This window comes from Oncorhynchus masou, chromosome 16, assembly GCF_036934945.1.
Source record: "Oncorhynchus masou masou isolate Uvic2021 chromosome 16, UVic_Omas_1.1, whole genome shotgun sequence".
In the NCBI taxonomy this organism is placed as follows: domain Eukaryota; kingdom Metazoa; phylum Chordata; class Actinopteri; order Salmoniformes; family Salmonidae; genus Oncorhynchus; species Oncorhynchus masou.
In genome coordinates this window covers 21,785,300-21,812,698 of record NC_088227.1, presented here as the reverse complement: position 1 = coordinate 21,812,698, position 27,399 = coordinate 21,785,300, and the positions used below count along the sequence as shown (strand labels likewise).

Genomic DNA, 27,399 nt, shown 5'->3' with positions numbered 1-27,399 from the left:
CAAGCATGGCGTTCTCTTTTGACTGCGCAAGCAGACAACGATTATGATGTTTTCTGTGTGCTTCGTTTGAAATTGCACCCTTGCTTCCTTTTACTTGCGGCGACACAAAAAGTAACTTGACACTGTATTGAATTATAATTACACGAAGATAGATGCAGTGACAGAGGGAGCGTACGGAATTAATACTTAAGGTAAGGGATATAATTTGCTCTGCATCTTCCAACAGCAACAAGTCTGTTCTGGTGCATGATTGTATTAGCAGTGGCAGTTTTCCCAGTTTGGTGTTTGTAACTGGTTATAATAGCAACCAAGGACGTTCGCTAGCTTATTTGCGCTCTGATTACACACAAGTGTCCAGGTCAGCAGTTTACACAGATGACTTCAGCCATAAAAAAAACCTTCCATTACAAAATATACCAAAGCTAGATACCTTCCTTTTGCTTCTCATGCAACTGGTGTAGCTAGCTGCTACTGTTGCAAAGCAAACGAGTAGCATCCGGTTTTAGAACTGAGATGTAGCTGAAAGGATGTTAGCATTTTCAGAAATACTACAAAAAGCAAGCACATCATTGGTTTATAGTGGGCAGAAATGTGCATGTGAGAGTCAAAAATGTAAGATGCATTTGGGCAAAAACATTGTCTGACTAGTCTCCCAGTCCCTGCTGCGGAAAGACATCGACACAGCATGCTGCCACCATGCTTCACAGTAGGGACAGTGCCAGGAAGCGTGGCATTCAGGCCAAAAAGAGTTCAATATTGGTTTAGTCAAACCAGAGAATATTGTTTCTCGTGGTCAGTGTCCTTTAGGCAAACAAAGCGGGCTGTTATGTGCCTTTTACTGGGGAGTGGCTACTGTCTAGCCACTCTACCATGAAGGCCTGATTTGTGGAGTGCTGCAGAGATGGTTTTCCATCTGGAAGGTTCCATCTCCAGAGGAACTCTGTCGTCAAGAGTGACCATCGGGTTCTTAGTCACCTCCCCGACGAAGGTCCTTCTCCCCTGATTGCTCAGCTCTAGGAAGAGTCTTGGTGGTTCCAAACTTCCATTTAAGAATGATGAGGCCACTGTGTTCTTGGGGAATTCCAAGCTGCATAAATGTTGAGGTACCCTTCCCCAGATCTGTGCCTCAACACAATCCGGAGCTCTACGGACAATTCCTTCTACCTCATGGCTTGGTTTTTGCTCTGACATGCACTATATAGACAGGTGTGTGCCGTTTCAAATGTCAAATCAATTGAATTGACCACAGGTGGGCTCCAATCAAGTTGAAGAACCATTTGAGCTCCCCATGTTTGGCGGCTTTTCCACTTCTGAGTGTCGGGGATTAGGGCCTGGTCCCGGGTGAGCAGTATGTCCTGCACAGATGAGGGATTGAAGTAGAATTCGTCATCCAGTTCGAGGTTAATGATCGCTGTTCTGATGTCCAGAAGCGATTTTCAGTCAAAGGAATATGTCAGCGCAAAAACAAACACACTAAAATAGCATAATTGGTCAAGAGTCTGTAAAATGGCCGCTATACATCCCAGCGCCATTCTCAATTTTGGTCAGCTCATAACTCCTCTATGTGATAAAATAATGAAGATTGGGTGCATGGTCAGAAGGATAGCTATATATCAAAAACTGGGAAAGATTCTTAGATAAACAACCCAAATATTAATTGGAAGTTGGGTGAAGTACCGTTCTGTGGTGTGGAGAAATGCGTCAACAAGTGAGAAGACTTCAGATTGCACAGAAGAAAGCAGCAAGGATTTGATAGGCTGTGATATGATTATTCTGTTGTAGTCATGCAATGTTCTTAAGTGGTCAGCAATCAACAAAATAAAGTGAGCACCCTTTTTTTATTATGGCCAAAATCCATTCACTGCAGGATTCAGTTGATAAGAGACATTCAGTCAATACAAAGAATAGGATATCGACCATCCATGTCTTACACCAGCAGAGAAGTAAAACAGATTCAAAGCGGGAAAAAAAAATACAAATTGAGAAACCAGAAATCTTTCAATAAATAATTTCAGGAATACTTTAGAACCACTAGGAAATAGGATTGTGATGTTGTGCACGACTATGGTAAATGACTGAACCAACCTCTTCAGATCGTCATTAGTTATTTTTTCTAATTTACATATACATATATACATATACATATACATATACATATATATATATATATATATATATATATATATTATGGTATATTTGTAACAGCATGTTATTTGTGAAAATTGGATTGTATGTTAAAGTTTAAGGACTCTTGGAAGATTAGTCCAAATGACAAAAAGAGATCCTAATAAAATCTAAATCAATCAAGGAAAGTGCATTTAAAAAGCACACAGAGTAATGTTTTACACCCATCGTATCCTGTGTATGAGGCAAAAACATTTAAACTTGACAGAGCCATAGCCACTTGCTCGGTGCACTCTGCACACTGGCTATTAGAAGAGACGAGATCCATAGACCCCACACCTAACATGAAGTGATGTCATCTTTAGGGGACATCTGTGATTGTCACTGCCAAGGGATGTTACAAAGATGTACAGCACACTAACAAACTACTTTCTTGACATGTTCATCATAAAAAAATAAATGGAGAACAATCTGGCAAAAATCAGTAGTTGGTGTTCACATCAAATGCAACATTTATAGAGGCAATGTTCTTTGACAAAATGTGAAATCCACAAAAAGTTACTCAAACCAAGTGAATCAACAACACTGTCATGACCCACAAAAACCACTGGCCCAGATCTGATCTGTGTGTGTTAGTTGTTGGTAGGGAGAACAAGCAGAGTTCTGCTGAGGTCCAGAGTTTGGCTGAGGTCCCGCAATGTTCAGTGAGTCGGTATGCGTTTCGTCAGGCGCGAGGGGTATCACATCTCCCATCATAAGGGCACCTCATGTACGAGGGGGATCCAATGATGGCAAGCCTATGAATCTCCAACCACCCAGTATTAGCTGACAGACAATATACAACCACCAAAAAGCCCCTGGAAGTCAACCATAAAGCACCAACAGGAAGCCAACCAGGCTAACCATACCACAGACATGGAAGAGAGCTCAAGCAGGAACAGTAACTGCAAATAGCTTCAGAAAGGTCACTGAGGAAAAGGGAGGGATGTGCAGGATGGCCAGTGAAACAGGACCCTTAAATCACCAAGGATCTAGTGAGATCCATGCAAGCTTAGTGGATGGTGTTTCTGATAGCCTGAAAGGAGGAGAACCTCCCTCATTGTAACACACACACCTTTTTAAGTTTAGTGTGGTCTTTTCCTTTGCGCTTGGCTGTTTTTAGAGAATTAAAGACAAGAAACAATGTTTTTCTTACAGGCCTAAAGAAATATGAAATCAAGATATGCTCCCAAGCATGGTTAATTTATCGAGATGGGGTTAGTTTTGAATACATTACCTTTGCCATGTCTCTTAGTACTCCCCTGTTTCTGTGCATGTTTGGACTCTGCGCCGACATCAGCTGTGGTTGAGGGGGACTCGGATGATGGAGTCTCCTCTAACCCATTTCCATCAGCTCCACTCTCTCTGTTCCCATCGGTCTCTGCATCTCTGCTCTTTGGACCACCCCCAGCAGCTGAGAATGCATTCCTGTTCACATTCTCAACCTTGGATTCAGCGGCCTTAAACCCCTCCCCCTCTGGGGACTCCTTGAGCTGGTGGGACTCCTTGAGCTCAGTAGAGGAATCCATCCCAGGGTTGAGGTCTTCACTCTGGATGTGATCCTTGGTGGTGGTATTAAAGTTTGAGGGGCCTGATGTTTTGGGAGAACTCGACTGAAGGGAGGGGTCTGTGAGGAGGCCGGAGGAGGACTCCACTACGACCGGATCTCCGCTTTGTTGTCCAAGGTCAATGGGTGAAGTCCCCTTTTCAACTTCCTCTTTGGCATCTATAGCAGATGTTCCCTGAAGCTTGGTGCACTGTTCTAAGGGAGAAGGGAAATGACAAAGATTCATTAAAAGACTGACATAAAGCACGCTTAACTACAGTTACCTCCTTTACAAACCTCAGCTACATTGAACCCTTTTAGATCTACAAGTGCCTAGGGGTTAGAGGTAAGGGAGTGTTACTGGTAGGGCTGTGATGATACCAGTATCACAATATTTTTTGCCATGGCAAAAATGAAAACTCGAAGTTGAACAAACTCTTTGGTCCTTCAAAATCCTCCTGTGTATTAAATATTGGGTGCGAAAGGTTGAAAAAAAAAAAAATGACTGGATAACATGTTTGTTTCCAACATTAGTATCGCGATACTGGTATCGTCCCAGCCCAAGTTACTGAACAGGGCCTTAATAATATACTGCATTTCAAAAACAGCCATGGGCAGCAGCAGAATCAATGACCAGTGCCATCTTCATGCTCACCACCAGGCTGAATGCTGTCCCCTTTCTTGTCCTCAGAAGGCAGGCTGGTTCTGTCGGCCTGGTGCTTGGTTTTCCTCAGCGCATAGCCTTTCTTGATGTCAGACAGCAGGTGGTCAATGATGCAGCCCTCCTGGACCGGGGGGGCTTTACGAACTGGGGGTGAAAGAGAGGGTGAATCTCAAAACAGTCCACTCTTGATACATGCAATGTTCTGGTAGTGTGTTTGAATTTGCACTGGTCAACTATCAGGTGTTGACCGTCCTCGAAAGCTCTATCATTTACTAGTCTCCTTTCCTTCATCTGCACTGAGCGATGAAAGGCTGGATATTTAAAAGCAAAGAAAGTCTTGTGAGCAATGCTTTCACTTCCCCAGTTCTTCTAGATGAGTGCAGATGAAGGAGAGGACCAGGAAAGGGATCTTCTGAAGAGTATCAAGACAGTTAGGCAGAAACCCTTTCAGGAGCAGTCTGAAGTTGGTAATGGGACACTGGAGTCGTGACTAGTTACCAGGGAGTGGAGCTCTACTACCCGTCATTATAGGGTTAGGGCCGGATGGGGCCTGTTTTATTTTATAACTAGGGTACGGGTAGGGCTCAGGCATCACTAAATTGATCATTAACATTTTGAAGCAGAGCCATTTGCTCATGCTCCAGGGATGGCCATGAGGTAACACTTATTTGGAGTGTAGGCTGCCGGTTATACTTACTTATCTTCCTGTTCTCCCCCCTTGGTCTCTTGGAATCCTCCTCTTCCAGCTGTTTCTTCCTCTTCTCAGCCTTAATCGCTTGCTCTCGGCGGGTCTGATTGTCCTACGATAAAAATAAAAACATAAAAAGCAAGAGAAAACAGAGCAGCACAGGTGTCCACAATGCAAATGTGAAACCATAGCAATGTGGTATTTAGACTAAACAAAACTTGGGGACCTATAAAGTCCAAAGTTATGGCCCAGTTATTGGAATAAATGCTTGAATTGACTGGTTTTATATAGGAAAGTCAATAGACACGAAGTGTCCATAAGTAATTTCTTTCTCTCACCTTGAGAGCTTTGATGAAGAGTCCCCTGAAGGAATGTAAAGTGCTGAACAAGTCCTCCAGGGAGAGACGGGATGAGTCCTCACACAGATACTGTGCCAGATCCTCCTTCTTCCTGTCGATGGAGGCAAACCTCGCCTCCAGCTCCCTGCAGGCCTCCTGGCTTCCCTAGAGTAGACAGCCATTTCAGGAGCTGTATTTAGTTACGATCTGGCAACCAACCTGATGGCATGCTAATCTCTGACACCATTAAAGGGGCGCTTGTGTGAAACCACAGTCACCTGCTCTCTGGTGGTGAGGAGAGGTATAGCAACCCACCTGTATGGCAGTGAGATACTGCTCCTTGATGGCCGCCACAGAGGAGGAAGCCACTTTCTTCTCTGACTCTTTCAACCGCTTGATGAGCAAACTCGCCTCTGACTGGAGAGTCTCCAAATTCACACTGTGGAAGGAAATTATGAACTCAGTAAGATTAGCATAGCCTCCCGTGTCAAGCTTTGAATACTCTACAATGTTGGCACCACTGAAAAATTGCAAAAGTTGTATACAGCTCCCCCCCCCCCCCCCATTACCGAGCAGCCTTCTCACAGATCTCTAGATCATCTGGAAGGTTCAACAGGTCATCATGGTTCTGCTCAGCCTCCTCTAGGATGTGGTGGAGCAGCGTGATGCGACTTTTATTGGCCTTGGTTTCAGTGAGTTTCAACAGTGTGCTGATCTTGAAGCCCTCAGCGTTCCCTGTGTGGCTTCCCTGTAGAACAAAGTTAGACAGACCAGCGTCAGGAGTCGTCGTTCTCTCACTAAAAACGTTGTTGTGAGACCCTATTTTGTGTGTTTGGTTATATGTATTGTATGGCATCACATTACGGATTCTTACATAGTTGAGGAAGTTTCCAACGTCCAGAATGAGCATGCAGAAGCTTGGCAGTCGAGTGCTCACTCTCAGACCTTGCAGGACACAAATAACACAGTAAAGGGAATAAAATAAAAAGGACTTTTAATTAGCGGTCGGGGAGATGAAGGTGGTAGAGCCGCTAGCCTGGTGCTTCGACTTACTCTCACAGGCCTCGTCCAGCAGCTTAACTTTAGGCTGCATCATCTGTAACACTGAGCTGATTTCCTCACACAGCAACATGCACTCGATCCTCAGAGCGTAGCTGGGGGTAAAACACATACACAGGACCAAGGTCAACATCTAGGGTAAATCAGTCCTAGCTTATTGAACGCTGTCAAGAACTTTACCATGGAACAGCTAGGAGCTGGAGATAAAACTGGTCCACACCAGCTAACTTCTCCCGCTCTCCCTGGTAGGACTTCAGGTTCTCAATCTGTGGTGGAAATAATCATTTTTCTCTGACCATAAACTGACAAACATTTGGTTTCCAACACTACATCTATCAAAACTGAAAATGTATTTAGATCTAAAAATACAGTATAGCCACTTCGGCTTAACCATCGACTTGGCAGGGGTTCCTGTGACCGGCACGCACCTCATGCTTCTCTGGTTGTAGCTTTTGCAGCTGTTTCAGCACCTCCACATCAAACTTGGACCGGTCACCTTTTTGAATCATGGCCACAAAGTCCTTATGTGAGCTGGTAGGGGACAACATGTATTTTTAACTCTCCGACTGTAAATAGTCTTAAGGTGCTTCCTCTACTAGGATTTTCTTCTTCATATTACCTTCTCTGAAAATACTCACCATCTGAATTGTTTCAAGAATATGTTCAGGTTAAGATTTTTCTTGGCATCAATGAAAGAAATCTGTAGATGGAGAAAAAGTATAAAGCTTGAAATTAAAACAGGGGATGGGATAAGGAAAATGACAACGATCGCAGTGGAGAGAGTACGATTAGAAGACCCTTTCAAAGACTGCAATGAGATAGGGTAAGACCACATCTACCTCTTTGGGCTCCTGTTTAACTGCAGGGGTGCTGCCTTTGGCTTTTGAGTCAGTCACTGGCAGACAGAAGAGCTCCTCAATACTGGAGTAGTCAGGCTCCAGAGAATCTACCTGTCCCGAGGTCCACATGGAGTGACTATCTTTAGCAAGAGAAAATAATGGACAGTGTTTAATTTCGACTTATAAATTACATAGTTTGAATTAATCCAATGGTCACTTAAAGGTCAGCTGTATGTGTCAGTTTAATTCAAAGGTGACATTCTGACAGGTCCCTTACCAGTCACCACTCTGGATGGCAGCTTCTGCCAGTTGAGCTTCTTCATACGCAGTGTGGGGCAGCGGCCCGCCTTGGGTGAAACGGCGTAGCAGGATCGCATCTGCACACTCTGGGCCACTATAATTTCATCGCCACCAAGGGGAGGCGGTGGACCCATCATGCCTGGCATGGGTGGGGGAGGCGGTGGACCCATCATGCCCGGCAGGGGTGGGGGAGGCGGTGGACCCATCATGCCCGGCAGGGGTGGGGGAGGCGGTGGACCCATCATGCCCGGCAGGGGTGGGGGAGGCGGTGGACCCATCATGCCCGGCAGGGGTGGGGGAGGCGGTGGACCCATCATGCCCGGCAGGGGTGGGGGAGGCGGTGGACCCATCATGCCCGGCAGGGGTGGGGGAGGCGGTGGACCCATCATGCCCGGCAGGGGTGGGGGAGGCGGTGGACCCATCATGCCCGGCAGGGGTGGGGGAGGCGGTGGACCCATCATGCCCGGCAGGGGTGGGGGAGGCGGTGGACCCATCATGCCCGGCAGGGGTGGGGGAGGCGGTGGACCCATCATGCCAGGCAGGGGTGGGGGACCTCCATGCCCCATCTGTGGTAGAGGTGGTGGCGGAGGAGGGAGGCCAGGGGGAGGCATCCCAGAGAAGCCAGGAAGTGGTGGGACAAAAGTTCTCACGCTTGGTAGGGGTGGTGGTAGATGAGGAGGTGGTGAAGTGGCAACAGGGGTGGTAGATTCTTTAATGTGGACATCTGATGGACAGATTGATCGGTCAATCTGAACGCCCCGGTCTGTGGTCTTGACCTTAGGTGACCCTTGCTGACCCTTGGAGGACACCAGACGTTCCATCAGGCGCTTGGTGGAGTCAACATCAGCTAAAGAGCACACATGCAGACAAACCGGCCATAATATGTCAGCGTACACGGCCACACAATGTTTATGGACCATGAGAAGGTGATTGATGCGAGACTCACGGTCCTGTGCCAGCAAAGTAGCGCGGTCAGCCAGGGCCTCCAGGGCCAGCCACACCTCGCTCTGCTCCGGACCTACCAACAACAGAGCCTGCAGGATCGACAGCAGCTGCACCGATGCAGGGGAGCTACTCAACTGGAGTGAGAGAACATTATATTATTTGTATTATCTGTGGTGGATTTCCATTTACAAATAGACTATTGGTGCTTACTTTGGTGAAGAGTGTGGTGAAGACTTCCTGGTGACTGCTCATGTCGATGCCCCCGTACACCCTCTCCATCTCCTCCTCATCCTCTGCCATGGTGTCCTCAAAGGCCTCACATTGGATGTTCAGATCCACATCCTCGGTCTCTCTAACACACACAAATATTTATTTCCACAGGATAAAACAAGTCGCAGTGTGACAGAAAATGTGTGCAGCGCAGAACAAAGCATTTGCTAATTTACAAAAACTTCAGAACCTGTGAAATACTTTAAATTAATCAAAAATAATGAGGGGGTAAAAAAAAAAAAAACTCAACTTACCTAAGTTTTGGAAGTAATTGTAGTAATTGAAGCCCTGGGAGACAAATAATGGCACAGCTAGGTTCAACATGTCCACCTCCTGTATTCAAGTCATTGCTTATAACGATTGATATCTTCATCATTCTGATTTATTTTTGCAACATATGTAACACACCACACCAAGTAAGCACTGGTGTGGTACTTATTGATACTAGTAAACAATTTGTGCAAGGTTGATCTTTAAAGCTAGAGTCCTTAATTTAAACAAATAAAGCAGCTTATTTTGGAAAAAAGCTCGGGAAGGGCATGGAGAACTGTAACCACAGAAATTCATAGAGCTATGAATGCAGAAACTGACCATCCATGATAACAAAAATTATGATTTTATCCATGTTTAGAGGCTATACAGTGTTTGACAAACATTGGTGTGTAAAAAAACAAGCTTATATTTTGGGTTCTGATGGGGTACGACAGTTAAATGAGAGCTTAGTTTAAGTCCAAAAATGTATGTAGCAACTATGGATTCTAGCTTGTAAGAGTTCAGACACTCCTTAAGCCTCGACGGTTTCCACATAAATTAGACATACAGTACCAGTCAAAGGTATGGACACCTACTCATTCAAAGGTTTCCAATTATATTTTCTACATTGTAGAATAATAGTGAATACATCAACTCTGAAATAACACATGGAATCATGTAGTAATTATTTTTTATTCTTAAAAAATATATTTTATTAGAGATTCTTCAAAATAGCCACCCTTTGCCTTGACAGCTTTGCACAAGCTTGACATTCTCTCAACCAGCTTCACCTGGAATGCTTTTCCAACCGTCTTGAAGGAGTTCCCACATATGCTGAGCACTTGTCGGCTGCTTTTCCTTCACTCAGCGGTCCAACTCATCCCAAACCATCTCAATTGGGTTGAGGATGGGTGATTGTGGCGGCCAGGTCATCTGATGGAGCACTCCATCACGCACATTCTTGGTTAAATAGCCCTTACACAGCCTGGAGGTGTGCGGAGTCATTGTCCTGATGAAAAACAAATAAGCCCAAACCAGATGGGATGGCGTATCACTGCAGAATATTGTGGTAGCCATGCTGGTTAAGTGTGCCTTGAAATCTAAATAAATCACAGACTGTCACCAGCAAAGCACCCCCACACCATAACACCGCCATGCTTTACGGGGGGGGGGAATACACATGCGGAGATAATCCGTTCACCTACTCGGAGTCTCACAAAGACAGTGGTTGGAACCAAAAATCTTGAATTTGGACTCAGACCAAAAAGATAGAAGGTCCATTGCTCAAGTTTCTTGATCCAAGCATGTCTTTTGTTATTATTGGTGTCCTTCAACCAAGGCGGCATGATTCACAGGGTCTCCTCTGAACAGTTAATGTTGAGTTGTGTCTGTTACTTGAACTCTTCAAAGCATTTATTTGAGCTGCAAACTAATGAACGTATCCTCTGCAGCAGAGGTAACTCTGTCTACATTTCCTGTGGCGGTCCTCACGAGAGCCAGTTTCATCATAGTGCTGGATGGTTTTTGCAACTGCACTTCAAGAAACTTTCAAAGTACTTTAGAAATTCTTCTGAATTGACTGACCTTCATGTGTTAAAGTAATGGACAGTTGTTTCTCTTTGCTTATTTGAGCTGTTCTTGCCATAATATGGATATGGTCTTTTACCAAATAGGGCCATCTTCTGTATACCAACCCTACCTTGTCACAACTGATTGGCTCAAGTGCAAGAAGAAAATAAATTCCAAATATATTTAACAAGGCACACCTGTTAATTGAAATGCATTCCAGGTGACTACCTCATGAAGCTGGTTGAGATAATGCCAAGTGTGCAAAGCTGTCGTCAAGGCAAAGGGTGGCTACTTTGAAGAATCTTAAAGTATGTTTTTATTTGTTTAACACTTTCTTTTGGTTACTACATGATTCCATAGGTGTTATTTCATAGTTTTGATGTCTTCACTATTCTACAAAGCAGAAAAGTAAAAAAGAAAAAAACTGGAATGAGCAGTTGAGTCCAAACCGTTGACTGGTACTGTACACATGGCAATTGAAACCTTTCTCAAGAGACAATGAGGGGCTTCATCTCCTATTTGCACCAATACCTGTATTTCTCTATTACATGAGTTTTGAAAAAGCTTAAGAGGGAGTGATACCGATGAACTCTTTGCGTAGTTTGTCCCTTTTCCGCAGGTCTTCTACCCCGAAGATGATCACGTTGACCACACTCATGAGGACGACCATGTACGGAACATTGTCAGTCGCATGCAGCTCATTCATGATGACGCTGAAGCGGTACTGCTGCATATTCACACTCTGTCAGAGACAGTTATAAAGATTACTTATGGTTATCATCCCTAAATAACAAACAGAAGTCTTTTCGAAAAATATATACGTTTTCCATCCCTTAGATGAGGGAAAATATATTTCCATAAGCCTCCTTTTAATACTTGGCATGAACACATGGGTTCTCAATGATGCTTCAACCTGACAATGTCTTTGAAAGTGAACAATGAGTATAATTATCATTTTTCTATGTACATTTATGATGTTATGCTGTATGAAAAAAGGTGGCCTTACTTTATAGTGCTCCAGGGCATCCATGGCCAGGTGGTGTCCCTGTGGGTTAAACAAGGTGAGGGCCGCCAGCAGCTCAAAGACCTGCATCTTTACCATGGTGTTGGACGTGTCCAGGGCTGCCAATCAAAACAGAGATTATGTCCCAACGGACAGACAGACAAGCAGGCCTGTTCACCTCCTCCCAAGCTCCTTTGCCACCCTGCTTACTAGCCTTCTTTCTCACCTTGTGACAGGGTCCTGACGTATCCCTCATTGTCCAGTATGAAGTGCAGCCCAGCTGAGGAGTTCATCACTGCCTTCACACAGGCCACACAAGTGAGCTGGAGGAGGGCGTCAGCGATGCGGGCACAACCCCGGCCAGACAGCCTCTCCAGGGCCTCCATCAGCAGATCCAGTCCATTGAGCTCCAGGAACTGCACCATCCATTCCTGGTCACTCCCCTCTAGACGCCTCCGCACCCCTGAGTAGTTGACCACTGTGGGTACCTGTAGCAGTCGTATGCATAGCTCTGGAACTGAGTTCTCCAAGTTGGCCTCAAGGTGAGCATCTCGGTCGGGGGGGCTGCTGGTCAGGTGCTCCTTCAGGGCCCCCCACTTCCCTTTCGATGCCTTGGCTGCCATAGCAACCAAAAAAAAGGGAGCTAGAGAAAAAGGGTGCAATGTTTGGGTTGTGACACGAGTGAAAACAGACTGACAACAATAGAAAGAACATTTAAAAAGTCTAAATTATGTATTGATTGGATTCAGAGTAACTACAAAATATGATTGGAAGACAGGAAAGTTGGGGAGGTAGTAAAAGCAAGGTATCCATTTTCAAAAGACAACTGCCTGATAAAACACCAGTCTCAATGTGAAACAGTGAAGAGGCGACTCCAGGATGCTGGCCTTCTAGGCAGAGTTCCTCTGTGTGTTTTTGCCCATCTTAATATTTTATTTTTGTTGGCCAGTCTGAGATGTCTTTTTCTTTGCAACTCTGCAGAGAAGGCCAGCATCCCGGAGTCGCCTCTTCACTGTTCACGTTGATACTGGTGTTTTGCTGGTACTGTTTAATGAAGTTGCCAGCTGAGAACTTAAGGCGTGCGTTTCTCAAACTAGACACTAATGTAATTGTCCTCTTGCTCGGTTGTGCACCGGGTCCTCCCACTCTTTCTATTCTGGTTAGAGACCGTTTGCGCTGTTCTGTGAAGGGAGTAGTACACAGCGTTGTAAGAGATCTTCAGTTTCTTGGCAATTTCTCACATGGAATAGCCTTCATTTCTCTGAAGAAGAATAGACTGACGAGTTTCAGAAGATGTTTTTGTTTCTGGCCATTGTGAGCCTGTAATCAAACCCATAAATACTGATGCTCCAGATACTCAACTAGTCTAAAGAAGGCTAGTTTTATCACTTCTTTAATGAGAAGAGTTTTCAGCTGTGTTAACATAACCCCTTTTGCAATTTTCTAATGATCAATTAGCCTTTTAAAATTATAAACTTGGATTAGCTAACACAACATGCCATTGGAACACAGGAGTGATGGTTGCTGGTAATGGGCCTTTAAGATCCACTTTAAAATCCACTCCCACCAGGGTAAATGAAGGGGATGAGACGAGTTAAAAATAGCATTTAAGCCTTGAGACAATTTTGACACGGATTGTGTATGTGTACCATTCAAAGTGTGAATTGGCAAGGAAAGATTTGTAACTGTGAACAGGGTAGTCACCAGGCGCAGCATTCTTTTGTCGAGAACTGCAACACCGCTGGGTTTTTCCATGCTCAACAGTTTGTGTGTATTAAGAATGGGCCACCAGCCATAAGGAGTTTCCAATAGCACACATCACTAGCATTATATTAAACAAGTATTACATTTTTATGACAAAAAGAAAATGCTCTAGGCAGTGGTAGGGTTGTCACTAGTTACAGCTAAAGTCTTAATTATGGCTAAACCCTGCCCATTTCTAAAGTGCATCTTCTTAAAAAAATAATAAGATTTTAAACCAAACCACACTGCTAACCTTGAATTGAAGATCAAAAAGCAATCCCCTCCAATTTGGACTTTGTGGCTATGTTATCAAGTGGAAACCTGTAAGAAGCTCCTGGAGTGATGAGGGAGCTTTTGTGATTGGTCAAGATTTCACAAGGCAGTGGAACGCTCATGGTCCCTTGACACCTCTCCCACAGCACCGCTTAGATGTCAATGTCATAATTCAGCAAAATGCCTGTCAGTCAGTCTGCAGTATAGCACAGAGCAAATATGGATTATTAGAATTTCGTCTGAAAGGGAAGCAAAAAAAAGCAGGTTGGGGACAAGCAGGCAGCTGCGAATGTGATGAAAGAGGGTAGAACAACCAGAAAATCAAAGTGAAGCAGGAGCAGCAGCAGTTACTGCAAAGTCAGTGGTAGCTAACGAGTCTCCATCAGCATAAGGGTTGGCTAATGTTAATAAGCTAGCATTAGCGCTCAGCATCCTTAGAGAGCCACTGAACAGGCCGATAAGCAAGTGTTTGTTTTTTCACTAATGAGCAACAGGAAAAACACAAGACTTCAGTCTTGGAGGTGTGATTCATGATGTTTATCCCCATGAGACACTGGAGATGTGGAAGCCTATATTTCACTTCCTCAAAATCCCCAGAATGAATCTAAGACAATCAAGAATTAATTGACGTTTTTGCAGAGGATGTTTCAGTTGCTGCAACTAAAAAAGGTGTTTGGGGCAGTATTTCTCAAGTTATAAAAAAAAAAAGTGAGGTGTTGTCTTATGTAAACAGTCAAAGCTGCTGACCATGTCTATGCTAATGGATAGAGAGCAATCACCGCAGCTGTTCACCCCATGTTTGTGGGCAAATGGACATCGTCAAATCAAGACCCAACCTTAAAATGTTGACGCATGGATGTTCCAAACAAGACAGTCTTTATGACCAGAATTATCCTATTTACACTGTCAACGTTTACACTAGAATAACTTTGACTCATAGCAATGACGGACCATTTAAGGGATTTATTTTTATTTTTTTAAAGCCAGTCACTCTTTAAGCTATTGGGTGTCAGTTATTTAACAGTATATTTAGTGAATGGGCAAGCTTAGGACGTTGACACAAGTCATGGTATTAGAAAGTGTTAATTTCCAGCAAGTGTATTTGATGGGTTTTGTTTCTGTAGCTAGCTTTGCTGGCTAGCTAGCTGAGACAGAAGAGATTTTGACTGAAGCAAGTATCTTGACAGTGACAGAGTGCCCCCCTGTGGACTGAAGCGGAACTTTACATGAACCCCATTTAAAATTGTCAATGTTGAGGTGGTAGAACTGACTAAATGACATTTCGTAGCTTCACACCCGCAGCACACACCAGTTGATTACAGGACTGCTGAATGTAAATTATCTAGATTCATTTGCTATTTTCCAGATTTTGTCTCTCTGATAAGCTACCCAGGAAAGGGCTGAAAATAGCCCATATTTAATAGAAACTGAGCAAAAAAATAAATCCCCTTTTCAGGACCCAGTCTTTCAAAGATAATCCAAATAACTTCACATCTTCACTGTAAAGGGTTTAAAAACCGTTTCCCATGTTTGTTCAAGGAACCATATACAATTAATGAAGATGCACCTGTGGAACAGTTGTTAAATAATGCAAAAACAGTGTTGGAGAAGAAAGTAAAAGTGCAATATGTGCCATGTAAAAAACATTTAAATTCCTTGCTCAGAACATATGAAAGCTGGTGGTTCCTTTTAACATGAGTCTTCAATATTCCAAGGTAAGAAGTTTTAGGTTGTAGTTATTATAGGAATATTTCTCTCTATACCATTTGTATTTCATATACTATTAGACTATTGGATGTTCTTATAGGCACTTTAGTATTGCCAGTGTAACAGTATAGCTTCCGTCCCTCTCCTCGCACCTACCTGGGCTCAAACCAGGAACACATCGACAACAGCCACCCTTGAAGCATCATTACCCATCGCTCCACAAAAGCCGCAGCCCTTGCAGAGCAAGGGGAACAACTATTTCAAGCCTCAGAGCGAGTGACGTCACCGATTGAGACGCTATTAGCGCGCACCCCGCTAACTTGCTAGTCATTTCACATCGGTTACACCAGCCTAATCTCGGGAGTTGATAGGCTTGAACGACAGTCCTTTTTCACATATGCAACGCAGGACACGCTAGATAAACTAGTAATATCAACCATGTGTAGTTAACTAGTGATTATGATTGATTGTTTTTAAAATAATTTTAATGCTAGCTAGCAACTTACCTTGGCTTCTTACTGCAGTTGCGTAACAGGCAGGCTCCTCGTGAGGCAGGTGGTTAGATTGTTGGACTAGTTAACCGTAAGGTTGCAAGATTGAATCCCTGAGCTGACAAGGAAAAAAAATCTGTCGTTCTGCCCCGGAACAAGCCAGTTAACCCACCGTTCCTAGGCAGTCATTGAAAATAATTGTGTTCTTAACCAACTTGCCTCGTTAAATAAAGATGTATAAACAATGAAAATACATATTTTTAAATCAGTGTCCAAAAATACAGATTTCCGATTGTTACGAAAACTTGATATCGGCCCTAATTAATCTACCATTCCGATTAATCGGTAGACCTCCAGTCTGAAGCCCGAAAAAGGCAGGAAGGCAAGTGCAGAGAAAGGGTGAGAGAAAGTTTAAACAGGGGAAAAAAATTGTGCGTGTGAGACCTAACTAACTTATCAAAAGTCAATAGTAATTATTCCTAAATTATGAGTAGGAGATAGTGACGAAAGTCAAGGAAAAGAAGATAAGGGAACATAGAGAGAAAGAGAGTAATTGCAAGAGAAATGCTTGGACCTTTAAATTAGGGTTATTTTCTGGGAATTGTCTCGGTAATATGTGCCTGAAGGACTATAGACAATTATAGTGTTATTTGCAAGGAGTCTCCACCATTTCAATAGCGTTGGTCATAGAATTCTTGCCTACAATGCGGGAGACTCAGGTTCGTTTCCCAGCCTATGCATCAATAGAATCAAATCTGGATTTCGGATTAGAATTCAACTATTGGTATGTTTTGTCTGGAAATTGACGGTTGTTAGTGTTTGTTTAAGATAAACTGAACGTTAATAAATTGTTTAGGTTCAATTGAAAGACTAATTCATAAAAAATAATAGCGAGGCGATTTCGATGTAATACGTTGTCTGTTGCCTAAATGGTCTGCTGGAATATTGTATTGAGAATAGGAGTCACATTTAAATAACTGAATCACAGAAGAAACAGTTACCTAAATCTAATGCAGATAGAATAAAAAAACATTTCGGTGGGGACAGCTCTAATGGGTTGACTGATGTATGTTATAAATTTGTTCGATTTGCATGTTACTTTTAAGTCTTGGACATTTCATAAGGGTGAAGCCAAAAGAGAAGGGAAAGTTGTAAAGTTTGGTTTTACTCTTACAATAGAAGTAAGGCAGAACGTTGTTTGAGTAGGGGTTATGTTTTCGCCTACTGGGAAGAATATGTGAGTTCGTTGTGCTCGCTGGGCTATATTTGGCTGTAAGGGATTCAGGTCTGAATAGTTAACTTTTACGATGAAATAAACTGGTGTTTATATGTACTTAATTGAACATGCGCTACCCTTGGATACAACACTGTACCCTAATTAGAGGAATTCCATAGATTGGAAGTACAGTATTGTATCCAAGGGTAGCGCATGTTCAATTAAGTACATATAACTATTGAGGAAGTTTAAAACTAATGATAGGAGGGAGTACAATGGAATCATTAGGTTTTGTTCGCAGTTTGGGTTTCTGAATCGGTGTAGTGTAATGAATGCTGACCAAGTGGTTGTGTTGTTTTCTGGGAAAAGGAGTGGGCTATAATCTTGGAGGGAGTGAGTGAGATGAGGCATATTCTCACGAAATTGAAAAGGACTGGAAATGTTGTTTTTAACCGAGGGGTTGCAAATACCCACATGCAACAAATAGTGTAGAACTATTAGTTGATAAAATTAAAAAAAAATACTAAATATACACACACCTCAAAAAAATAAAGGGAATACTTAAACACAATGTAACTCCAAGTCAATCACACTTCTGTGAAATCAAACTGATTGACACTGATTGACAATAAATTTCACATGCCGTTGTGCAAATGGAATAGACAACAGGTGGAAATTATAGGCATTGAGCAAGACACCCCCAATAAAGGACTGGTTCTGCAGGTGGGGACCACAGACCCCTTCTCAGTTCCTATGCTTCCTGGCTGATGTTTTGGTCACTTTTGAATGCTGGCGGTGCTTTCACTCTAGTGGTAGCATGAGACGGAGTCTACATCCCACACAAGTGGCTCAGGTAGTGCAGCTCATCCAGGATGGCACATCAATGCGAGATGTGGCAAGAAGGTTTGCTGTGTCTGTCAGCGTAGTGTTCAGAGCATGGAGGCGCTACCAGGAGACAGGCCAGTACATCAGGAGACGTGGAGGAGGCCGTAGGAGGGCAACAACCCAGCAGCAGGACCGCTACCTCCACCTTTGTGCAAGGAAGATCAGAAGGAGCACTGCCAGAGCCCTGCAAAATGACCTCCAGCAGGCCACAAATGTGCATGTGTCTGCTCAAATGGTCAGAAACAGACTCCATGAGGGTGGTATGAGGGCCCGACGTCCACAGGTGGGGGTTGTGCTTAACAGCCCAACACCGTGCAGAACGTTTGGCATTTGCCAGAGAACACCAAGATTGGCAAATTCGCCACTGGCGCCCTGTGCGCTTCACAGATGAAAGCAGGTTCACACTGAGCACGTGACAGACGTGACAGTCTGGAGACGCCTTGGAGAACGTTCTGCTGCCTGCAACATCCTCCAGCATGACCGGTTTGCCGGTGGGTCAGTCATGGTGTGGCATTTCTTTGGTGGGCCGCACAGCCCTCCATGTGTTCGCCAGAGGGAGCTTGACTGCCATTAGGTACCGAGATGAGATCCTCAGACCCCTTGTGAGACCATATGCTGGTGCGGTTGGCCCTGGGTTCCTCCTAATGCAAGACAATGCAATACCTCATGTGGCTGGAGTGTGTCAGCAGTTCCTGCAAGAGGAAGGCATTGATGCTATGGACTGGCCCACCCGTTCCCCAGACCTGAATCCAATTGAGCACATCTGGGACATCATGTCTCACTCCATCCACCAACACCACAGACTGTCCAGGAGTTGGTGGATGCTTTAGTCCAGGTCTGGGAGGAGATCATCCGCCACCTCATCAGGAGCATGCCCAGGCGTTGTAGGGAGGTCATACAGGCACGTGGAGGCCACACACACTACTGAGCCTCATTTTGACTTGTTTTAAGGACATTACATCAAAGTTGGATCAGCCTGTAGTGTGGTTTTCCACTTTAATTTTGAGTGCGACTCCAAATCCAGACCTCCATGGGTTGATAAATTTGATTTCCATTGAAGATGTGTGATTTTGTTGTCAGCACATTGAACTATGTAAAGAAAAAAGTATTTAATAAGAATATTTCATTCATTCAGATCTAGGATGTGTTATTTTAGTGTTTCCTTTATTTTTCTTTGAGCAGTGTATATAGGAATTGATGTGTACTATTTCCTTTGGGTTTGAGGAGATTTCCATTTTTTCTAGAGCTACGATATCTTAAAGGGGTACACACACACACACACACATTTTACAAGTTTTAATTTTCTGAGTTTTAATAAGGAAATGTTCTGGGAACCTGGGATAAAACATGTAGAAAATGACAGTGTTCCAGAATAGAGATCCACAGTAGCTACTGTAATGGACTACTGGCAGTGTCTGCTATGGCAGATGGAAAGGTGCAAATTACCTGAACAAAATTCATGCATTTTGCTGTTGAAATTCTTTGACGGAGAAGGATGCCCCCCCCCCCCCCTCCCCACACCCCGGCTTTGGACTAAGCCCCCAATGTCTTCAAATCATAGAAACACCAGTTTATTGCGACAGACAGAGGCAGAGACTAACATGCTTTGTAAATGATTAACTTTTGTTTTGTTATTCTCTGTCACATTCCTCCCAAACCTGACCTGAGATAATATATGAGGAGTTGCCTGACTATAGGGACAGATTCCTGAAATAACCTTGACATCATTATTGGTTTATAGAGGCCTCGATGCCAACACCATGCAGTTAGACAGGGTTGTGGTCAACTGAATCAAATCAGTAAATTGCATCACAAAAGTGTTTATGTCTAAGACATACAATACTGAATGGCATGTGATATAAGCCTACATGCAAAGTATGCAGAAACTCTGCTTCTTCATTCACATATCACCGTCTGATAGAGGCAAATTACATCCCTTAGAATGTGTAGCATGACATTCCTGGAGATGCAAACGTTAATGTGCTGCATATACTGTACAATGCTAATTCTTGTCAAGATTATCATTAGCCAGCACTTTTGAGAAATGCTATAGAGAGAATCTTCCTTGGGTCATGCGAAATAAGGAACAAGGCTCTGGGCTATGTGATGTGACTTCTTACAGGGCCGTCCACACCATAGACAATAACTATAAAAAGTTGTTCTAATTCAAGTAAACAGCAGCATTCATACTACAAAAATTGTGGAGAAGGATAGCCATCGTTGGAGTCACTTTGAGCGAATTCCTCCCTCCACCAATCAAAAACGTGTTCTACTGAAGCATTCTTAGGTACGCAAGAAATAGCCACTAGGAGGGGAGAGGCAGAGCGCACATTGAGCGTTCCTGAATAAATAGGGATGTCAGCATATTGGTGGCCACATTATAGTTTAACTTGGGAGACTGATGATGATCCACAATCACCATCAGCAGAAGCCCTCCCATTTTCCTATATTAGGCTATCTGTTAACTCCAATACATCCTGACAAAATACAACACGAGTGGCCTGCTAATCTACCTTTCTGGACCTTGTGAAAGCTTACAGAGCAATTGAGAAATCTACGCAGTTTACAATGATGGTATCACTATAAAATATAAAACATTTCAGTAGCCATGGAAGTTTGAACAATATTAAACCTTTATCTCATGCAAAGGAATGGTTTATAGCCGTCTCATATCTGGTGCAGTAACATACGGAAACAGTTGTTGACCTTCCTCGTTAGCTGCATTCACCTCTGTCAGCAGATGAACTGCTAGTGGAGATTCTCTTCCCTATATATCCAGGCCACCACCCTCTGGGACCCAGTCAGCAGTTAGTCAGCATCACTATTGCCAACACAACAAATGTCATCCTCTCAGAAAATGTGCTTACATCAATTTAGTCTTGGGAACTCACTAAAATAGAAATCACTATGTTAATGAAGAACATAGCCATCTTAAACCAAACAAATTCATTCTTACCTAATGGGCCATTCTTTCCTCCCTTTGTCTTTGGTTCTACACAATTTAAAAAAATAAAAATCAGTACATCTAAATTGGCTGCATTTGTGTGGCAGAAAGAACGCAAAGCAGAGGGTCAACGGTGTTTATTTTTGTTCACAGAATGCATGGGTGTGAGCAACTGCATACAGTACAGCATAAACACACGGGCACACACATACCTCTTCTCATCTAATGCAATGTGTTCCCGTGTGCTGTAGAAAACACCAGCCTGTCATGATAAGTTGTGAATGAGGTGGGTAATGCCATGGTAACACTGACTATCACCAACAGATGTAAACAATACATGGCCAAGGGCATTAGTCCTCCTAGAGCAGGGTCTGCCATGTTGCAACACTCACTGCCGAGTACTCTTAGGTACTCAGTCGAGGACTCAACTTACTTTTGAGAGCTACAATAGTAGAATACACAGTGCAGTTTCTAAATTTGGTTGCGCACCAGCAGTTTAGTTGTCAGTCACTAACAATTTTGAGACAAATTTACAGTCTAGCCAGCTATCTAAACACGTGCCCAGGGGCCGTGACCTCCAGGGGGCCCCCCCATTGATTTTGTTAGTCACCCTCATAGTAACACGTCAACAGTCTTGGCAAAACGTGTAAAACTGTAGGAAATGTTATAAAAATAGCAGCATCGTCTATGCCCCATGGCAAAAAGTGTAGAATTACAGAAAATGTACTTAAAAATTTTTTTTTTTTTTAAATCTCGCTTTGGGCACCCAAAGGAGAGTTAAGCAGTTTAACTGCACAAATGGATTCATTTCACAAATCGGTTGACTGCATTTGTGGATATGGGTAAGCAGACCCGCGAGCCACTGCAGCCCCTAAATGAGGTCAGAAATTGTGGCACCCACCCTTATCAAAGTAGCCCATCCCTGCACTAGATTTCAGTGGACATAACCCATTTATATTTCCAATGCACCATATCCTGAATCCAGGTGTCTATTAGACCTACACTATATATCCAAAAGTATGTGGCCATTATATATCCAAAATTATGTGGCCATTTCAGCCACGCAATCTCCATAGACAAACATTGGCAGTAGAATGGCCTTACTGAAGAGCTCAGTGACTTTCAATGCGGCACCGTCATAGGACGCCATCTTTCCAACAAGTCAGTTCGTCAAATTTCTGGCTGGTTGCAACACTCACTCCCGAGTTCCAAACTGCCTCTGGAAGCAACTTGAGCACAACAACTGTACGTTGGGAGCTTAATGAAATGGGCCGCACACAAGCCTAAGATCACCATGTGTAATGCCAAGCGTCGGCTGGAGTGGTGTAAAGCTCGCCACAATGGACTGGAGCAGTTGAAACGCGTGCTCTGGAGTGATGACTCACTTCACCATCTGACATGGCGTTGTGCCATGGCGGAGATCTTTGCGGGCTATACTCAGCTTTGTCTCAGGATGGTAAGTTGGTGGTTGAAGATATCCCTCTAGTGGTGTGGGGGCTGTGCTTTGGCAAAGTGGGTGGGGTTATATCCTTCCTGTTTGGCCCTATCCGGGGGTGTCCTCGGGTGGGGCCCACAGTGTCTCCTGACCCCTCCTGTCTCAGCCTCCAGTATTTATGCTGCAGTAGTTTATGTGTCGGGGGGGCTGGGGTCAGTTTGTTATATCTGGAGTACTTCTCCTGTCCAATTCAGTGTCCTGTGTAAATCTAAGTGTGCATTCTCTAATTCTCTCCTTCTCTCTCTCGGAGGACCTGAGCCCTAGGACCATGCCCCAGGACTACCTGACATGATGACTCCTTGCTGTCCCCAGTCCACCTGGCCGTGCTGCTGCTCCAGTTTCAACTGTTCTGCCTTATTATTATTCGACCATGCTGGTCATTTATGAACATTTGAACATCTTGGCCATGTTCTGTTATAATCTCTACCCGGCACAGCCAGAAGAGGACTGGCCACCCCACAGCCTGGTTCCTCTCTAGGTTTCTTCCTAGGTTTTGGCCTTTCTAGGGAGTTTTTCCTAACCACCGTGCATCTACACCTGCATTGCTTGCTGTTTGGGGTTTTAGGCTGGGTTTCTGTACAGCACTTTGAGATATCAGCTGATGTACGAAGGGCTATATAAATAAATTTGATTTGATTTGGCAGGCCAACAAACAAATCTGGGTTTAGCAGATGCAAGGAGAACACTCCCTTCCCCAATGCATAGTGCCAACTGTAAAGTTAGATGGAGGAGAAATAATGGTGTGGGGCTGTTTTCATGGTTCGGGCAAGGTCCCCTAGTTCCAGTGAAAGGAAATCTTAACACTACAGCATACAATGACATTCTAGATGATTCTGTGCTTCCAACTTTGTGGAATGCCCTTTCCTGTTTCAGCATGACAATGTCGCAGTGCACAAAGCAAGGTCCAAATAGAAACAGTTTGTCTAGATCGGTGAGAAAGAACTTAACTGGCCTGACCTCAACCACATCGAACATCTTTGGACTGTTGACTTCGAGCCAGGCCTAATCACTCAACCTCACTAATACTTGTGGCTGAATGGAAGCAAGTCCCTGCAGCAATTTCCCAACATCTAGGGAAAAGCCTTCCCAGAAGAGTGGAGGCTGTTATAAGCAGCAAAGGGGAGAATAATCTATATTAATGCCCATGAGTTTGGAATGGAGATGTTCAATGAGCAGGTGTCCACATACTTTTGGTCATGTAGTGTTGTACTGTTGCTGGTAACTTACAAGCTTCTGTCCCCCCAGTGTTGTGGTGGGAAACTGAGCAGAACACCGTTACTCATAGATAAATTGTTAACATGTCTAGCCTTTCATTTCTGAAGTCTGCATCCAATTCCCCATGTCACAGAATTTGTCTAATTTAAGATGAAAACCCTGTTACTTGGCACTTACTAGTCACTTTTATTTAACCCGTTGATGTGTGACAACATGTTTATGAAGTTGAACATGTACTCGTTAAAGAACACAAATTAGGTGTAATTCGTTTTTTTATAAGTTACATTACCCAAAATGTACTCCATTGGTGGATTGGCCCTTTTATCTGTATTACTAATTGCAAATACATTGTACCCATTGTCATGACATCCACAAGCTTGGCAGAACGTTGCGCATTGCATTACTGAAATGTTGGCAGTGGTACTTGACTTAGCCAAGATAACTTCGCCCAGGCTTGGCATGAGCAAGACAATACAATGTGTATCATGATACAACATACATGTTGGCCAAAAAGTTGTTTGCGAGTGAAGTAGTCCTTTTCTCCGTCCAAGTACATGAGTTTAACAAATTACAGACCAATTTCGCCCTGTTTACAAAACGTGTGTTACTCTTACCGTACTTATCCCTTCAACTGCTCGATTTCCACAGCGAATCGAAGGTAACGTTCTGTAGTTACCAATTTCATACAATTCCTGTGTGCGCGCGTTTTGGTAGAAATACACTGGCCAAACCTTGCAGCGCTGTTCTCCAAACATACCAGGGTTGCGTTCCCCTGCTCAGACTTTGCATGCATCAACCAGGACAACTTTAAGTGGTACTTCTTCTTCTTTGATATCATGGTGCTTGCACATTTTGTTTGTGCATTCTGCCACCTACTGTGCGGGAGTGTGTGGTCGATCATGTTACCTTTTGTGATTCAAAAACCCTACAACACAGGTGGGGAGGACAGGCACATGGTAATGGATGGAGCTGTGTCGATGGAAAGGTACCTTATAACTCTTCTGCAGTAAAACATTGTACACTCACATACTTGAAAAACAGAAAGGAAAACGCTGCACACTGCTGCCCATGCTCACAGGTTATATTTATTTACAACGTTTCGACCCTTAGGTCTTCATCAGGCATCCACATACTTCTCTCCAGCTTCCATCACAACATCTATAATTCTGTGATTTACATTCCATTTCTGCGGTACAGGTGATAACTATGGCAATGAATGCTAAGAAGCCAACCTCACTGAAGTAAAAATTTGTTTCACTCTGTATTGGCTTAGACCAACTATTCACCCTTGACCCATCATCCTCTATTCTCATCACTGCCTCAGCATATGACACCTTCTGTTCTACTCGGACCCTGGCAACCTCAACCTGTCTCTCTCGCTCCGGGGACTTCTGATCCCCAACAACATGGGCACCCAATTGAGACACAGTTTTTTCCACCAATACTTGACATTCCTTTGTCCCATGCCCTGCATACTTCTCACATCTCAGCATCTCCCTCCTACACACTGCTGCATATGACCATATACATGGCCTAGCCTGCATCTGAGAGCAGCATCCTCATGTCCAGTCAGTGATTGCTGGAGTGCTTGCATTTGGCCTCTGGGCAGAAATAATCAACAACACCTCTCACCTCTTACCACATTGAGTGGTTGATCATATCCAAGGCTTATATGCTCTGTGCACAATAGCCTGGGGATGAAGCAGAGATCTGTGTATAATGACGAGATGCTCATGTCTCTGCACTAACAATGGGAGTTTTTGTCCCAAAGGCAGGAAGGCAGGTGACACGCCTAGGTCTGCATATTAAGCCCATAGAAATTAATTGGGCTTATTTTGGACAGATTTTGGTGTGTGCAAAATCTCTCACTTCACTTGTTCCTCTTTGGATGAGGTTACTAACCATGCAACTACCTTACCACGAGAGTTTGGACTTCTGTTTTAAAGTCTGAGTCATATTTCACTGTTACAAATAACTGTCAAAAATGTTTAATTAAAAGTAGTCATGATGGTTGTACTGTTGCTTGTAAGCGTTGTATCCGTGTGCTTACTGGCTTTTACCCTAATATTGGCTACTCTAGGTAGTAGCCCTGCTGCCACGAAATGGCGCTATTATTCCTTACATTGTTTGTCATTGATGTCCTGAGTTAAAAGAAAAAAAAACTTTGGATTTTTTTTTTATTAGTCCACTGTTGAAACAGTCCCAAAATATGTTGCATGTCAGTAGTCAAGTTTTCAAGATATTGGATTTTCAAGAAGCAAAATGTCACTTGCCACATCCTCCTGATGATGCGTTTTGCCGCGGCTTAAAGCACGACTGAAGGCAAAACAACTTATCAAATAGAAAATGGGCTATGTGGCACCAATATTAGTCAGAAACTTATTACAGTGTCAACATTTACAAGGTGTAAATAGGATCATTTTGTTCATAATAAAGTCAGTCTTGTCCAAAACTGAGTTTTGTCAGTGAGTTCATCATGACTTACTTTAAGGTTGGGTTTTGATTTGACAATGCTCACTTGCTCACTAACACGGGAATGAGAGACACACCTGCAGTGATTGTGCTCTATCCAATCCTACTGCAAAAAAAACGCAGACAGATAGCGTTATCACCCTCTTCATTCGAGGAAGACAACTGATAAAATATTTTATTAATCAAATGTTTTTTGGGGGGGCAAAAAAACAGTTGTCAAAATATCACAGTACACATTACATATTTAGTAATGACAGAAAGCATTTTAAACTTCAGCCAGTGTATCACCTTCGTATGACTTAATAAAAAAATAAATAGATAGGATTGGGGGGGGAAAGGTGCTTGTGCATTGATAAGCACACAAAAGATGGCATTAACAATACGTAATAAAAAAAAGAGGGCACTTCTAAAAGCTTTTTTCACGCCATAGCCTGCAGAAAGATAACTTTTCTTTCATTTTGAATTCGGCACCACTGAAAATGTGTCATTGACTCGCCCCTGGATTAATGGTTCAGAGTTCGACTAGCCATGTGCGACATGCAAGCCTGGTTATAATTCTGCTAGAGTTTGCGGCAGGTGGACGAGCAATATCCACGGTCGTAGTACGGATGAAGCCTAAGCTGGAATGTGAAGCTAACTGAAGCTGGTTAGCTTTAGAAAACCCTGAGTAGATCTAGCTTTCTTCTTAGGATACCCCTCTGCCCATCAGCACAGTGAATTTGACTTTGTTTGCATATAACACAACACAATGTAAATAGCAAATAGGTAGCAGAGAGAACAGTCTATGACTAGGGTGGCTTGAGTCTTTGGCAATTTTTAGGGCCTTCCTCTGACACCGCCTGGTATAGAGGTCCTGGATGGCAGGAAGCTTGGCCCCACGCATTACCCTCTGTAGTGCTTTGCGGTCGGAGGCCGAGCAGTTGTCGTACCAGGCGGTGATGCAACCAGTCAGATGCTCTCGATGGTGCAGCTGTATACATTTTTCAGAATCTGAGGACCCATGCCAAATCTTTCATTCTCCTGGAGGGGGAATAGGCGTTGTCATGCCCTCTTCACAACTGTCTTGGTGTGTTTGGACCATGATAGTTTGTTGGTGATGTGGACACCAAGGAACTTGGAGCTCTCAACCTGCTCCACTACAGCCCATTGATGAGACAGTGTCCGTCACTCTACAGTGTCCCATATGGATCACGAATGGTCCACCAGCTAGAGTCAACATGGGCCAGCATCCCTGTGAAACGCTGTCGGCACATTTTAGAGTCCATGCCCCAACGAATTGAGGCTGTTCTGAAGCCAAAGGGGGTGTTCCTCATGTTTGGTAT

The 27,399-nt window shown here is 43.6% G+C and overlaps 1 protein-coding gene and 1 long non-coding RNA gene across 3 annotated transcripts in view; one reads left to right on the top strand and one right to left on the bottom strand.

The window, feature by feature from the left end:
- LOC135557664 (inverted formin-2-like) overlaps nucleotides 1–24,402 on the bottom strand; it is a 29,382-nt gene extending 4,980 nt beyond the window's left edge. Inside the window, exons 1-20 of one of the 2 annotated variants that reach the window (XM_064991158.1) lie at nucleotides 24,220–24,402; nucleotides 11,863–12,279; nucleotides 11,640–11,755; nucleotides 11,216–11,375; nucleotides 9,067–9,100; nucleotides 8,753–8,894; nucleotides 8,544–8,676; nucleotides 7,575–8,444; nucleotides 7,298–7,437; nucleotides 7,097–7,158; nucleotides 6,887–6,989; nucleotides 6,639–6,724; nucleotides 6,453–6,553; nucleotides 6,274–6,344; nucleotides 5,969–6,147; nucleotides 5,715–5,838; nucleotides 5,400–5,564; nucleotides 5,071–5,173; nucleotides 4,365–4,517; nucleotides 3,401–3,925 (exon numbers count right to left, since the gene is read on the bottom strand). In XM_064991158.1, the coding sequence (XP_064847230.1) occupies nucleotides 3,401–3,925; nucleotides 4,365–4,517; nucleotides 5,071–5,173; nucleotides 5,400–5,564; nucleotides 5,715–5,838; nucleotides 5,969–6,147; nucleotides 6,274–6,344; nucleotides 6,453–6,553; nucleotides 6,639–6,724; nucleotides 6,887–6,989; nucleotides 7,097–7,158; nucleotides 7,298–7,437; nucleotides 7,575–8,444; nucleotides 8,544–8,676; nucleotides 8,753–8,894; nucleotides 9,067–9,100; nucleotides 11,216–11,375; nucleotides 11,640–11,755; nucleotides 11,863–12,259 (3,664 nt within the window). In that variant the 5' untranslated portion in view covers nucleotides 12,260–12,279; nucleotides 24,220–24,402. Of the gene's footprint in view, nucleotides 1–3,400; nucleotides 3,926–4,364; nucleotides 4,518–5,070; nucleotides 5,174–5,399; nucleotides 5,565–5,714; nucleotides 5,839–5,968; nucleotides 6,148–6,273; nucleotides 6,345–6,452; nucleotides 6,554–6,638; nucleotides 6,725–6,886; nucleotides 6,990–7,096; nucleotides 7,159–7,297; nucleotides 7,438–7,574; nucleotides 8,445–8,543; nucleotides 8,677–8,752; nucleotides 8,895–9,062; nucleotides 9,101–11,215; nucleotides 11,376–11,639; nucleotides 11,756–11,862; nucleotides 12,280–24,219 lie in introns of those variants that run through there. The other variant, XM_064991159.1, reaches the window with a different exon arrangement.
- LOC135557666 (uncharacterized) lies at nucleotides 2–26,051 on the top strand. Its single transcript, XR_010458247.1, has 3 exons — nucleotides 2–191; nucleotides 11,873–12,178; nucleotides 22,641–26,051. It is a non-coding gene; the product is annotated as an uncharacterized LOC135557666 (long non-coding RNA).
- Nucleotides 26,052–27,399: the final 1,348 nt, after the last annotated feature.